General features: G+C 42.2%; 1 protein-coding gene across 1 annotated transcript in view; it reads right to left on the minus strand.

Annotated features, from left to right (window-relative positions):
• The window catches only part of LOC124613342 (hemicentin-2-like), a 193,317-nt gene that overhangs the window by 122,457 nt on the left and 55,005 nt on the right, over nucleotides 1-15,855 (minus strand). The window contains exons 4-6 of the mRNA XM_047142039.1: nucleotides 10,914-11,122; nucleotides 4,775-4,885; nucleotides 618-824 (exon numbers count right to left, since the gene is read on the minus strand). Coding sequence (XP_046997995.1) covers nucleotides 618-824; nucleotides 4,775-4,885; nucleotides 10,914-11,122 — 527 coding nt within the window. The remainder of the gene's footprint in view (nucleotides 1-617; nucleotides 825-4,774; nucleotides 4,886-10,913; nucleotides 11,123-15,855) is intronic.

Here is a 15,855-nt window from a genome sequence, read left to right on the forward strand (position 1 = left end):
GTGTATACATTTGAATTACAAAAAAACTAATAATAAAAAAAAGTTACATGGCGCGAGACTCGATCCGGCGACCTTCGGATTACGAACCCGAGCGCTTACCGCTGCGCCACAACGCTGTAGAAAATTATTAAGCGTAGAGAGTATTTCACGGCAACGGTTTCTTTTAACTGTCGATTTTCTCGACAGCGGCTGAGAAGTGCATCTTGGTGCTTTGCAACATTACACCTCTGGCCATGAGCTTTTATTATGCACAGTATGAATCAAATCTGAATTTCACAATTGGCGGCCTCCCCTTGTTAGCAGTAATCCACACGCTTTCAAATCGAAACTGAAGAGTTTCCTCATGAGTGACTCCTTCTAATCTAGCGATGAGTTCCTTGAAAAATTAAGCTTATTCTTATTGTATTGCTGGTAGAGTTTACTTAAACTTATGGACTGACGTTTTTCAGGTTCATGAAAATTTATTTTTATCTGTTATTACTTCTATGTTGTAATTTCATGTACTGACACGTTCCGTGACCTTGGAGATTTGCTCCTCAGTCTTGGTCTTACGGAACTTGACATGTAAATAAATAAAATAAATAAATAGTGATACGGTCTGGGCAGCCGGTACTCACGGTTCATCTCGAGACGCACGGTGGCCGTCATGGGCGGGATGAGGTCGCTGTTGACGGCCTGGCACGTGAAGGAGGCGTGCAGGTCTGCGCGCGACAGCCGCGGCAGGATGAGCATCTGCTCGCGCACGCTGGGGAACGCCGTCTCCAGCGCCCTGGACTCCAGCACGCTGTCCTCTCGCCACCAGCGCAGCGTGGGCGGTGGCCTCCCTGTGATCACGCACGAGTTGTGGGCGTTACTTGCACAAGTACTGGAGCCATCCACCCTTTCCAACTATATCTGTACCAAGAATTGTTTCAGGCATAGGCCAACTCTCGCTGGTTGAATACAATTAGATTGAGTTCTCTGTTGATTCATCTTGGTTGTGGGACGGCGGCCGGTTGGATATTTACCAAAGATAAATCACCAAATAACACTATGTTTTCAGAAGTTGTTGTTTTATTTACACGACCAGTTTCGGCATCTCATTAAAGCCATGCATCTCATTAAAGCCCTTATCCACTCGATGTATGGAGAATCAGATACATCGATGAATGCCTTTGTTATTGTCAAGTCTTCGAAGTACACACTCAATAAAAAATTCTCGGAAATTAGGCAGTGATGGCTCCGGTTATGCTTGCCTCGATATATCTCATTCTGTATACGTGGAGTACATAGGGGGCCTGAAGATGGGATTAATGAGATGCTGAAATTGGTCATGTGAACAAAATAACAACTTCTGAAAATATACGGCTGTTTGGTGATTTCTCTTAGGTAAATAATTACATATAGGGTGCTCCTGATAATCTGAGGTAATGCGCTGCACGGATAACCGAAACCCACCAGTAATCGATAATACAACAGCTGTTTACTCTATTTACAAAACTCTGGGACGTCGCATTTGAAAGATCACGGTGTTGCTTACGGATAACTCACCTGCAGCAAACCGTACAGAATATCTGTGTGTGTGTCGCTTTGGTTCCATTTGTGAAAAACTGGACGTCATAACTCACTGTGCAAGGCCCATACCTGACCAGGTGAAATTGATGAAAATACGAAAATAAGAACATTTTATTATGTGTCAGGCCGTCATAGTAATACTTCTAATGAATCGAAGAATTAGCAATTTTGATCCATTGCAGATATACGTGACGATAGAGCTATATGTAACTGGGGCGATGTCTAATGGCTACTAGGCCTGCGTTTGGACTTCCATGCGTGTGGGTTTTAACGGAACTGCTAGCAATATTTTTTATTATTTGGTAAGACAACGAAACCAGTCTCCAAATATGTATATTATTTATGTCTTCCATTTATTTACTACGTTAGCTCGAGATTGAAGGACTAAAAATAGGCACAGGTGGAAAATTAAATAAAAATTAAAAATTCGTGTCAGACAAGAGCCTAAACTTGAGAAAAAAATTTCTGAGGCTATATTCCGATACTGCATGAAATGTAATGTTACGGAAGAATACTGATAATTAAATGAATTGATAAAATAATAAAATTCTCTGCACTATCTATTAGGAAACGAATATGTGAAAATGCGGCGTAGAATACGTACGGGATGACGGGACACATGTTAAGACATCATGAAATAAATTCTATGATACTCGGGGTAGCCGCAGAAGGTAAAAAGTATGAGGTAAGACATGTATTATAATTAATTAAGGCCCTTGAGGTGAAGAGGCTGGCACAGGAAAGAAATCACAGTAGGTCATACCAAACTAATCAAAAGGAAGATGAGCTCACGTAAGACAAATAAAAAGGAACGCAGTTTAATTCGATCATCGGGGCTCCTCTTGATATAGCTGATGATGATAGTTCTATTGCAAGTGTGAGAAAAATTTTCATTGATCAAGACATGTATACATTACATAACAAGCATAAAATTTTCGAGCACATTTCAAGGACACCATTTTGTTTTATGCATGTTGTCTTCATTGTGGCCATTCATTTCAGTCCCTTCATTTTAATGAAATTATGAAAATTGTGATTCAGATGCTCCCATGTTGGCCCACAAAGTTGGTAAGGAGTTTTCGGGACAGGGCATTCCATTCCTCCACCAGCGCGGTTGACATTCCTTAAATGGTCGTTGATCCATGTGGACGTGCTACAGGACACCCCAACAGCGTACAACTGGTTTTAAGTTGGGGGGGGGGGGGGATTGGGAACAGGCTGGCCAGTCCATTCACTGAACATCCTCTCGTCCTAAGAATTCCCCCATCTGCGCAGTTCGATGCGGTCGCGCATTGTCATCCATAAATATAGAGTGATGGCAGATTGCAGACCAGTTTACAAGAGAGACTCCGAACATCACGAACTATACAGATTGATTTTTGAAAGGAACACGCGGCCGTTTGACTGTTTCATTATTTATTTAAATACAAACCAGGTTCCAGCCTTGTATGGCATTTTCAAGTATTTGCTAAAAGCAAAAACTCCACTCAGTAAGCTCACGTAAAATTTCAAAAGATGTACAATGTATTAAGCAATGAATGTAAATTGGCGTATAATTGCGAAATATGAGCTCACATGTTATATCTTTAACGTATGTTGCAGGACACTTAAGGTCAAAGTTGGCCATAAATTAAGAAAAATATTGGCTCCCCATGAAATGCCAGAAGAAAAATCACCATCTTCTAACAAATCAGTAAATAATCGCGGGAACACGTCACAGTAAAAAACAGGCTTACGCTGGTAAATAAAAGATGAGCACATTTCCTTAAAACGTAATGACAGTGAAATCACAGAGTGTTAGTAATAGAGCAACTGAATACTAAAATGACGAACTGTCATAGATATATGATTGTTAATGTTAAATACCTTAAAGCTATATATAATTATCTTTTGGGTGGCACTGGGCGACATCATCTTTGATAAACTTGTATACTTCAACCTACATTAAGTTGCATAAGGAACTAAAGTCTAGAAGGAACAAAACGAAATAAAACTCAAAGGCAGTGAACCACATATAAGAATATAGTAAGTGCCATTGATAATACAAAAAAGACAGTTAACAATGGGAGTTAAAAACGCAGGGGCGGGTGGAGGACGCGTAAATGTATGCTTGCTGAAGAGGGATGGGAGAGAGTTAGGAATATACACTGTTGTGCCAAGACTTATATAATTAACAAAATTAAGATGGTTAACAGTGTAATTAAGAAAGAAATATGGTTTTGGAATCAAATGCAGGGGGGCGGGGGGGGGGGGGGGGGCGGCAGACGGCAATGTCAAAGGATAATGGCGAAATGGAAATGTGGGAAAAACAATGTGTATGAGTTGGTTAGGTGGGGCTGAATAAAATGATAGTGGGGATATGAGAGCAGTAGGGATATGAGAGCATATTTGGTTAGGTGTTAAAGCAGGAAAAATCAAAATGAGAGTGAAGAGGTGGGAGAAAGATGGGGTATTGGATGGGGAGGGGCACGAAACTTCAACGGACCTACCCATAAGCGAGTGGTTGAAGACTCAAAGTAAGGTGATGTGGTTAAAAGACACTCTGATATACAATGACAAACAATGAGTCGAGGAATGGGGGAGAGGGCTCGGTGGGGAACGAGAGTGATCCATTAGATTAGGTTGGTATAGAATGCTGGCAGGGTGTAGAGCATGGGATGAGATAATGGGAGAGAGACTAGAAGACACGGGGAGGAAGGGTTTGGGAGGTGGTAGGGGTGTGGGATGGGTGGGGAGTCCAAGATGGATAGAAAAAATTAGACTGCAGCCATAGTGCAAAATTTATATAGTAAAAGCAGAAAAATATATGGTAATCATAATATACTTTTGAAAATGCAGAAAACTATATACAGATTTAGGTGGGCTTCATATAGATTATTTCCTATAATAGGTAGTTACAAATTGAGGTCCGACTCAAGTAAAGTCTGTTGGTTATCACTACAGCATTACAAAGTGTCATTTTGTTAAATTGAGACAAACTACAGGAAACCATCCTTGAGAATATAAGAAGCAAAATGGTCGTATGGACTGTCAGAGGTCTATTATTTACACCTTGAAGTGCACTGAGCACCCTTGGAACGCAGTTCTGGCCATGTGTCCATTTCACCTCTTTTGCTCCTCGTCTGTTTCCTGCAGTTCGTACTCCTTTGTATAAATGGCCCTATATTTGTAATCTTTCGCTGCTGCTGGCATGTATGCATGTTAGTTCAGCAGTACATACCTCCGGACACCATACACGTCAGCCTCATGGTGTCGCCTTCCACGTACGGCATCGTCAGGCGCTGCAGCTCGTTGCCGTGTGTGTCGATTATCCTCATCGCCTGCGGAGGAACTGCGAACACATGCACCAGCGGTAGTACAGTCCTGAAGGTACATTTACGTTGTGGAATGAAGAATGGAAACGAAAGAAATTACCCCATCGAGAAAGAAAAATTGTTATAGGCCTCACATCCTAACTGGATGAAGTGGCGCACTGGTAAAACGGTATGTTCCCTTTCGCGAGAACGGTGGTTCGTCTAATCACCGTCTGTCCATCCGTATTTAAGTTTTTCGCGGATTCCCTAAATCGCCTAGGGAAAATATGGGTATGTTTAATTTTAAACGAACACGTTCAAATTGGTTGTCCATAATTCCCGAATCGAAGCATGTGTTGCGAGAGGACTTAAACCCTAATATTCCTTAATAAATATATTACCGACGGATGCAAGATCCGCACCATTTGTGATAAAGATGCGGCTTTTTTACAGAAGTATTACCTCAGCATGTGCACAGTAGTGTACAGACAAACTCAGTTGCACTCATAGCTCCTTATTAATAAGTGGTTTCTGTGTTTTGGTGTAGGCTGGCCAGCTCAAATTCAACTGATTTCTGATTGTGTCTTCACTTGAAGGTATCTGAGTATTTTGATAAGCTAAATGTAACGTTCAAGCTTATCAAGGTTCGCCACGGAGTATGAGTCTGTGAATCTGACGTACACCAGTACGAGTATCGGTCCGCACTTCGAGCGCGTGATTATATTCGACATACAATAAGTAACTATTACTGGCACTTCCGTTATTCATGCATGAATAGCATCTAAAAAATGCTACGAATTTCGATCGAAACACGTACGAACTCGTGAGTTGGTTTAGTTATTTTAATTTATAGTCAGTTCCCAAAATATACAACTTTAGACAATCATTTGTTGGCCAAACGCTTCGCCCCATTCTGTACAATGTTCACTTGCCTAAAGAAGACCACGCCGATTCTCCCTTCTTTTTGAACAACTATTATAAGCTCATTTACTATTTCTCTGATATACCATATTGATTTGACACATTCTGAAATTGCGTACTGATTTGTCTTGGGAAATGCAGTTCGTATAATTCCTGCTTGGCTGTATCTTATACCGTGTACTAAACTACTTTACCTTCACATATGGACATGAAATAATGCTTTAATTGACAATTTGTCTGCAATGCTGCCACTAAGGTACTCTGCATTACGACACTGAAATTTAACACTATGTACTTTGTGTTGCTAGTCCTGTTTCATTTTCTCTTATATCTGTGATCATGTAACTAACTTTTCAGTAACATACTGGGAACCTCAGTATCATTTGTTCCTGAGTCCCGGCCTGTTGGCATATGTGATAACACTGAACTGTGTATCGTACTCAGAAATTATATACAGTATATGCTACATACACATTTGCGTTAAGTATACTTCAGTGGTTTTGTCACAAGTTACATTGTTGACATTATTGTCATTTAATAGCGATTTTTAGATAACACATTGTGATTTGTATCTAGTGTTAATTGTACTAAAAAAAAGAAAAATGAACTATTTTACAACTGTGATTAAGTACCCACCCTGTTATCCTCTTTTCTGCAAATATTACTTAAGGCTTTACTATAATCGTTGTTGTCGTTGTTATTCTATATTAAAATTAATTTCTTATGTCATGCTTCAAATTGACTAGACATCTTGGTAGTAGTATCTTTGAGGTTACTGGTACTACGTCTAGTCATATTATGTCCAGCTTGCATACGACCAGATTCGTATGTTTTCATGGTGCAGGGTGCTGATGTGGGGAAATTACTGTTATCATTCATGAGCTTGGCGGCTAATGCGATTTCATGGTTCAACATGATTGACATGAGACTTGCATTGCCCAATTTTTCGTAAGGAAGGTTTCTGTATCTTCGTGTCCTTATGAAGTTTTGTACATTGATGTTCAATTGTCATTTGTATCTTTTTAACGTTGATTCATGTAGCAGATAATGGTCTATGACCAAAAGAGGTAGTGAATGAATCAATTGTGGCAGTGCAGCCAAGTATAGGAAGTTTCATGAAAGATATCGTAATTGCTTCTCACACAAGTGATAAATGTATTTGTACTGTGCGGCACAAAATCATAATAAATTCCGCCACAACTTAGTGATAGAATAACTAGTTATTTGACGCTTTTCTACCATCTAGGAATATGCTACGTTTTCCTCCACTTGACGGAAAAGGTACAAGAAAGATAGGTTCATATTGTTTTTATGGTATTTTATATTCGTCTTCTCTGAGACCCCTCGATCTTTTTCTTCCCATTGTGTTGGCATGTTGCCTACGCTCCTTTCATGTCGCAGTTTGTCACGCATGATAAATGTTAAATCTGTGTCCGAAAACTGTTTCTATTACAGCATATTCTTCCTCAGGCATATGATGAAATTTTGCGGCAATTTAAAACTCTTGACAGCTGTGAGAGTAGTCGTACAAATTATGTATTTAAGAAAGGATAAGTTTAATGTGGTTTATGGATCGCAGTCATCCATAACGCAACCCTATAAAGATGTCAAAACGGAGCTTATGAAGCACTAGTTAATCAAATGTATCATTTATTGAATTTAGAAATGTGTAATTTATTTAATTTAGAAACACATGTTTCGGGAAGAAATGATCCCAACATAATTTTCTTTAAAGTGATGTGACATTAGGTATAGTCAAAAATATGAAAACACTAGAACAACTGGTGAGTCGTTATCTGCGAACATTATTTCATGTCTGACACAAATTCTCAATAAATCCCCGGCAACTAACCGAGAGAATAACTGGTTATTTTCTGCTTTTCTGCCATACAAAAATAACAAAAAAATTAAATGAATGTGTCACATACGTGCTGCATCTGTCCTTTTCAGGACTACTTCTAGCGCCATCGTATTCCTGTGTGTCCAGAATCTGTCACCATTCCTATCCGACTCTCGGTTGTCACCTTCACATTAGCTTCCTTTGCATTACTTAGTTTCATGTCTTGTACGTTTCAAAATATCATTCTGTTTCCCATAATACCTCATTCGTATGCCGTCTCGAGAAGGAAGATCACGCTTGATCACACTCTGACATTCTCATTTCGCTACCCGTGTTCTCGTTATCATTTTCAGCCATTCCGCATGTTCTTCCTCTTCTGCTTTTCTTTTGTTCAGAACGCATGTGTATAACGCGAAATTCGTTATCAGCCGGAGACATCATGTCAGCCAAGACGTCTAAGGCGGTAAGACACTAATATGGTTCTCACTTGGCCTAGCAATGACGCTATTTCGCTTTAGTTCCGTAAGTAACCAGTTTTCGCCGTTCCATAACTCCGAAACATCATAGAGAATGATTAATTTAAGCACTTCAGTTCGTCAGTGCTGCGTTATCAGAGAGGAAGTTACTAAATATGTCTCCAAATAATAGAATGAGGAAAATCAAGTTTGCTTCGTCACCGTTAGCAAGGTTGCTTCCATATGAATCAACGCTTCATGCTTAGTTGAAGACTACCGTCTTGTTCATCTATCTTTTTTTTGTTATGCTCATAGTTTTTCTTGTATCATTGCTAACAGAGGAAGACCATACCACTACGGTCCACTGACTGGGCATCAGGACCAAGAAACATGAAATAATGAGTTGGAAAAATTGAGCAGCAGGTTGCAGCTGTGGAAAAATAAGGAGAGCTATGTTTTCAGAAAAAGGGTTTGCATCATCTTCCGTCAAAAAATAAGTAAATAAATAAATAAATAAAATAAAATAACATAAAATAAAATGAAACAAAATAACAAGTGGGACAGTATCTCAAAATCACTTCGAACGGAAAAGCATGATTTTTTTTCTACCAAAAGCAACAATTAATCGAAGTGAGCCTAGTTTCAGTAGCCCAGATTCTATATGAAAAGGATTTCATCAACGAGTGCATGACAGACGGTAATCTGGAGCTGAAACTGTGAAGCAGAATGTAACCTCTGAAAATCTGACTATGCACAAGAAAAGAAAACCCTTCTACCTCGTTTTTTGAAAGCTCCGTGGCATGGAAGCAATGAGGCCTTGATAGGTCGGTGCACGGACTGGAATCACATCCGCACTCCGAAGTCACCTAATTCGCGTAAACTCCGGGCAGGGGGGCCAAAGGCTGTGACGCCACTTTCAATTACATCCCAGTTGTGTTGGATGGGATACAGATCTGGTGAGATGCGAGGCCAGCACGTCTATTGGAACTCGACACTCTTTTCCCCGAAAGACTCGATCCTACTCCTTGTCTTGTGATATGACGCATTATCTTTTTGAAAAGTGTCACTGCAGTCTGGTAACATGAAGGGGTGTACGTGGTATGCAGCCGGTATACGATACTCCTTGGCCGTCATGCTGTCTTGCACGAGCTCCTCTGTACCCACGTATGGCCACGTGACTGTTCGCCAGTGCATACTGGATCCGGCGCCAGCTTGTCTCTGTTCCACAGTACAGTGTCAAGGAGCTATTCCCCCTGGAAGATGGATTCACACCCTCCCACCAGCATAATGAAGAAGGTATCGGGGTTCATCAGACCACGCAACGTTCTGCCACCGTGCCAACGTTCAGTGTCGATGGTAAAGTAACCATTTCAGTCACAGTTGCCGATTTCGTGGTGTTCACATTGGCACATGCATGAATCGTCCGCTGCGGAGGTCCATCGTTAGTAACGTTGGTGCACTGTGTGTTGAGACACACTTGTGCTCTGCCCAGCACTAAAGTCTGATGTCAGTTCCTCCACAATTCGCGGCCTGTTCTGTTTTACCAGTCCGCCCAGCCTACGACGTCCGACATCTGTGATGAGGGGTGGCCGCCCAACCGCACAAGGTCTGGACGCGGTTTCATTTTGGTTTCGCCACGTGTTGAAGACACTCACCACAGCATTCCTCGAATACTAACAAATCGTCTAGTTTCCGAAATGCTCGTGCCGAGCCTCTGGGCCATCACAAACTGCCCTCAGTTCCTCTCAGATAGTTATATGAATTCGTGGTGTTTGTTCTTTCGTCCATGGTAAAATATAAAGACACATGTCCGAAAGACAGACACCATGCATTCGTATAATTGATTCACCTAGATGGGTAATGGATCCATCTTGTTCAGTGCGGATGCCCAAGTACATCCAAGCTCCTGCGGTAACGTCATAGTAGCGAGCATGGAGGAGGCCGGCCGCGTTGCCCGAGCGGTTTTAGGCGCCTTCAGTCCGAAACCGCGCGACTCCTACGGTCGCAGGTTCGAATCCTGCCTCAGGCATGGATGTGTGTGATTTGCTTAGGTTAGTTAGTTTTAAGTAGTTTTAAGTCTAGGGGAGTGATCCCCCCAGATGTTAAGTCCCATAGGGCTTAGAGCCATTTTTTCGAGCATGGAGGAAGTTGACAGGGACTGAGGGTAGGTGGCGCTCTGTGTGTCGGCCGTGAGTTGTGCCGAGATAGTCTGCGAAGTTGTGGTAGCACTATGTCCCAGATGGCGCTTTGGTTCACGGACCCGCCTAGTAAGCAGGAGATACCAGGTTCGAATCCAGGTCTGGTACACATATTCGCTCGTTGCCGCCGATACCGCGTAATGTCCTGATGCAACGCACATCGGTAATCCTTCACTTTCCTTTCTCTCTCACCCCCTCCCTCTCGAACTTCAGTTTACATATAAACTCAAATACATCGGGCACTTTCCCTTCTCTATGACATAGAAAGCGTAACTATACAATTGGTGGAGTAATTTCTAACATATGTAGTGCACGAGTCAGTTACTATCTGGATAAACACTATGGTTAATTATCTATTGCACCGGTGAAATATAAAAATTTTGAGTTTGGAAAAAATCAGTGTCTGGACAAGCCGATTAATCGGGGTACCATCCAAAGAGAGCGCTTCTGCAGATGGTGAAGATCGGCATGTGCGTATACACACGGACTATACTAAAAAGTGAAGATCATGGAAATGATTTCGATAGACATTGGGACACTGCATGGACCTTCGTTGACATTTTATACAGTAAGAGACATCAGCAACGTAGAGTACATTATAGAGTGCATTAAGCTACTTCTGAAGAGCACGAGATGGTTGCGCGACACTCACCAACGACGTCGAGTCGGATGCGGGTGGTCCTGGAGGGCGACTCCCGAAAGTCGACCCTGCAGCGGTAGAGCCCTTTGTCGCTCTCACGCACTTCGCCGATGGCCAACTCGGGTGGCGACGTCGCCGTGCGGAAGAAGACGCGGTCCCCCACCAACGCCATGTCCCGCCAGTGTGCGCCCGCCTGCATGGGCCGGTCGCGCGCGTCGTAGCTGCGGGCAGAGTGTTCAGCGTACGTCAGATGGCACCAGCAAGCAAACTACCGAAACTGCAGGTGCTATATCCGCCAATGACAGCGAGCGCGACGCAGACAAGGTTTTTCAGATGGCACTACTTGCGCCACTGCCATTACCTACACTGAGAGCGGTGTTTCAGGCAGTGGACGTATCACATGGCTCGACGTAGCGTCATCTGGCTATAGCCACTGGACTCAAGAGTCTTCAGTGGGTTCGCACGGCAAAATAAGGGCATGTGTGTTCAGAAGTTCGATATTACTACGCTATTCTCCTGCCCCGACACCGACGACGACTGTCGTACAATCGTGGTTGGTGGTACTGAGAGACTGGTGTGGTTTGTGCAGGGATTGTTTAGGGACTCGTTCGGAAGTTGGTCTCCGTGTTTCAACGTCAGTGCTTGACCTGTACCCGACCCCCAGTTGTGGAAGAGAGATGAGCTGCTCAGTGAACTGTGTGCCGAAGGCGGCTATAATAGTAACAGCATAGACGAAGAGCTGCAATTATTACAATAGTTGAAGGAAGTTCCGATCACAAGTGCTTAGACGTCGGCTGGTTTCTGTTGCTTCTTTGTCTTTAAACAGCATGGAAGAAAGGTAGTCCACTTATAATAATTTTTTCATAATGCGGAGCCACATAATATATTTCTTAAAAGTCAGTACCGCCATTAGACAGTTATTTATTTGCAGGTTTTGCATTTACACTTATACGATCATGCTTTCGGCTTCAAAGTGCCATTATCAAGTGTTTTAAGTGTTATACAGAGCCTAAGATGACATACGCTCGTATTTAAAATACTCTGTTAGACAATATGTCTAATAGTGTATTTTAAATACGACAGTATGCCATCTTAGGCACTGTATAACACTTAAAATACTTGATAATGGCACTTTGAAGCCGAAATCATGATCGTGTAAGTGTAAATGTAACACTGCAAGTAAACAACAGTCTAATGGCGGTACTGACTAAAGAAATAGTCCACTTATGAATTGGAGGCGTTAGCAGTGTTCTTTGCACTTGGAAAATATGCTTTAAACTTGATGTTTCCTCTGAACGCGTGCAAAATTTCAAAGATTCGGTTAGATGGTATAGCCGTAGTTAACCCAAAAAATGGGATCTACTCGTACAAAAATATTCGTTACAAATAATATATTGCAACCAAATTCTTGGTTTGCGGAACAATAAACCGTGGTGAATGTAAACGTCTGTGTACAATTTGGGAAAGATGCTGTTAATAGGAGTAATGTCAAGCGGTAGCTAAAGGGACTCACAGCGTTAGGAAATGCAGAAACTGAGCTCCACATTTGACCATGTTCGAGACGTCTTGTCACATCCTGGGTTCCCGATATGATGAATGGAGCCGACTTTGTTACTCACGCATACAGTCGCATCACACCTCGAAAATTGACTCTATAGCTATAGGTAAGCATTGGAAGTGTGTTCGTGGTGAAAATATGACTATGGTCACAGATCAAGAGCTTTAACCACCAGGGAATGTACTCTGAGGTCACAAAAATCATGGGACAGTAATTTGCACATATGCAGATGGCGGTAGTATTGCGTAAGGAAGGTATAAAATATTGTACACTGGCGGAGCTATCATTTGTTCTAAGGTGAGTCATGTGTAAAAGTATCCGAGGTGATTATGGCCGTACGACGGCAATTACCAGACTTCAATAGCTACATGCATTGTATAGAGTAGTTACAGTTAAACTTTGCACAGTGTATACGTAGAACTATTTACCGTGTCGATACCCGACTTTATAGGAATGATATTCAGACTGTGCACTGCGGGATTTGCGCTGTAAGTAGAGTTAGGGTCATGACCCGCCGTTAGGCTCCAGTATTGGCACGTCGATAGCGTTCAAAAAAAAAATAATATTAAAACTCATTACATCTGCAGAAAGTCAACATGATTTGGACAAGGAGACCAGGGCTTCACACGTAAAGCTGTTTCATCAAAACGACATCAACAGCACTGCTGCTCTTAGTGAGTATCGATGCATTAAAGCCGGCCGAAGTGGCCGTGCGATTAAAGGCGCTGCATTCTGGAACCGCAAGACCGCTACGGTCGCAGGTTCGAATCCTGCCTCGGGCATGGATGTTTGTGATGTCCTTAGGTTAGTTAGGTTTAACTAGTTCTCAGTTCTAGGGGACTAATGACCTCAGCAGTTGAGTCACATAGTGCTCAGAGCCATTTTGATGCATTAAAGGAATACAGAGAAGTCCTCTTTCCACACCGGAGTGGAGGAACAGTATTCGGAAGTTCGAAATAACCAGCGATTTGATAACTGCTTCTTGGAGAGACCGACTGCCAATTGTTGCAAAAGTTACCGTTGCCACGACTGAGAATGCTGGACGCATTGTGCAATTATTAAGCAGATCACGAGGTGTGTCACGACAGCTGAACGTTTCATGATCCACCGTGCTTTCGGGCAGCAGTAGAGAAACCTCTGGCGTGGTTTCCGGCTGTCGTCAGATGGTCGTCACGTTGTGCAAAACTTGTAACTTGGAACATAAACACTGTACGCGATTATCAAGCACTACCCTCTCATGTGGAAATTAAGGTGCGTTTATTTATATGGTTTATTGGTAATTCCTCTTCCGCATGTCCTTACAAATGTTTCAACGAAGTTCCAGTGTCCTACGCTCACTTGTTTTTCATGGGGGCCCGCTCAAGGTGCAAAGGTTTAATTATAACTATCCCTCACACATACAATTGTGAGGGAAAATTTTTCTTGTGCCTTCAAATATGCCCCTACATGCCTTTATTTTTTTCATGATCCCATGTGAACTGCACGGTGGAAGTACTGGACATGTGCTATCGCGGATCTACATCTACATCTAGATGGTTACTCTGCAATTCACACTTAAGTGTCTGGCAGAGTGTTCATCGAACCATTTTCATTCTACTTCTCTACCATTCCACTCTCGAATGGCGCTTGGGAAAAAGGGACACCTAAATCTTTCCGTTCGAGCTCTGATTTCTCTTATTTTACTATGATGGTCATTTCTCCCTACGTAGGTGGGTGTCAAGAAAATATTTTCGCATTCGGGAGAGAATGTTGGTGATTGAAATTTCGTAAATAGATCTCGCCGCAAAGAAAACCACCTTTGATGGTTCAAATGGCTCTGAGCACTATGGGACGCAACTGCTGTGGTCATAAGTCCCCTAGAACTTAGAACTACTTAAACCTAACTAATCTAAGGACAGCACACAACACCCAGCAAACCACCTTTGATTCAGTGACTGCCGCCCTAACTCGCGTATGATCTCAGCGACAAACTCACCCCTATTGCGTGATAACACGAAACGAGCTGCCCTTCATTGCATTTTTTCGATGTCCTCCGTCAGTTCTACCTGGTAAGGATCCCACACCGGGCAGCAATGTTCCAGCAGAGGACGGACGAGTGTAATGTAGGCTGTCTCTTTAGTGGTTTTGTTGCATCTTCTAAGTGTCCTGCCAACAAAGCGCAGTCTTTGTTTCGCCTTCCCCACAATATTATCTATGTGGTCTTTCCAATTCAAGTTGCTCGTAATTGCAGAAGACGTTCTGCGCTTCGCTTAACTCCTGAGAGCAGATTACGAGATACAGCGTTTTTTTGTTTTTTTTTTTTTTGGGTAAATAGCGCTCTGACTTGATTGACCCGGTAATCCTCTATTTCTGCTGTTTAGCACTTAACCCAAGTGCCGTGAATTATTTGCTAGACGTATGACGACATCTTACTTCCCCTACAGTTCTTACCCTCCACAGCTTCCTCTAGTACCTCGGAAGATGTTGTTCCCTGATATCGTAACACATGTCTTGTCATCCTGTCCCCTCTTCTTGTCAGTGTTTTCCATATGTTCGTTTCTACACCTATTCTGCGGAGAATCACCTCATTCTTTAACTTTTAGTAGTCCTCGTTATTTTCAGCATCCGCTTGTAACACATCTCAGATGCATCTAGTCGTTAGTTTCACGTGTTTTTCAGTGTGCGTGGTGGAAATATGTGCAATTCTACACTTCCATGACTCAACGAGAATACTTACTCAGACTGCTGACAATGATGCATAATATTGGCGCATCTATATTCAGAATACTAGCCGTCATATTTACACTTCTCTGGAGGGCACCAGAATTGACTTTTACTTGTGCTTATTTCTGCCGTTGAGCACAACGAACAGTGTTGTATTAGCTACAACTTCTTTGCGTTAATGGCGTATCTACGAAGACAAACGAATCTTCCGCAACACAGGCATGTTCATTCTGCGTAGGGGCGACAGACTATCAATTATTTATTTATTTTCAAAACGTGGAGTCTTGTATGTCTGTTTCTGCTACTTAACATATGACTGTAGTTATTAAATCGGATGGTTTAGTCAAAACATCGAGAAATTGGCTATTTATGATGAGCTGCTACTGTCTCTTCCAATTAATAAAGGAAAACTCACAAAAAGATCACGATTTGTGCTGGTACTGGCGGTTGACACTCAACGTCAATAAATGTGACGTACTGAGTATAAATGCGCGAAGAGATTCAAAACGGTTCAATTAGGTTATTGGTAATGAGTTACTAGAAAGGGTAAAATGCTTGAAGTTCCTAGCAGTAGCCATCGTGAGTGACCCACACACTTTATTCGAGTGAATCAGGGAATATGGCTCTTAACAGCTGTAGCGAAAGTGACCTTCGCTACAAGTTAAGAGTTGGCTTTTCGAATACAGAAACATA

Source organism: Schistocerca americana, chromosome 4 (genome assembly GCF_021461395.2).
Source record: "Schistocerca americana isolate TAMUIC-IGC-003095 chromosome 4, iqSchAmer2.1, whole genome shotgun sequence".
In the NCBI taxonomy this organism is placed as follows: domain Eukaryota; kingdom Metazoa; phylum Arthropoda; class Insecta; order Orthoptera; family Acrididae; genus Schistocerca; species Schistocerca americana.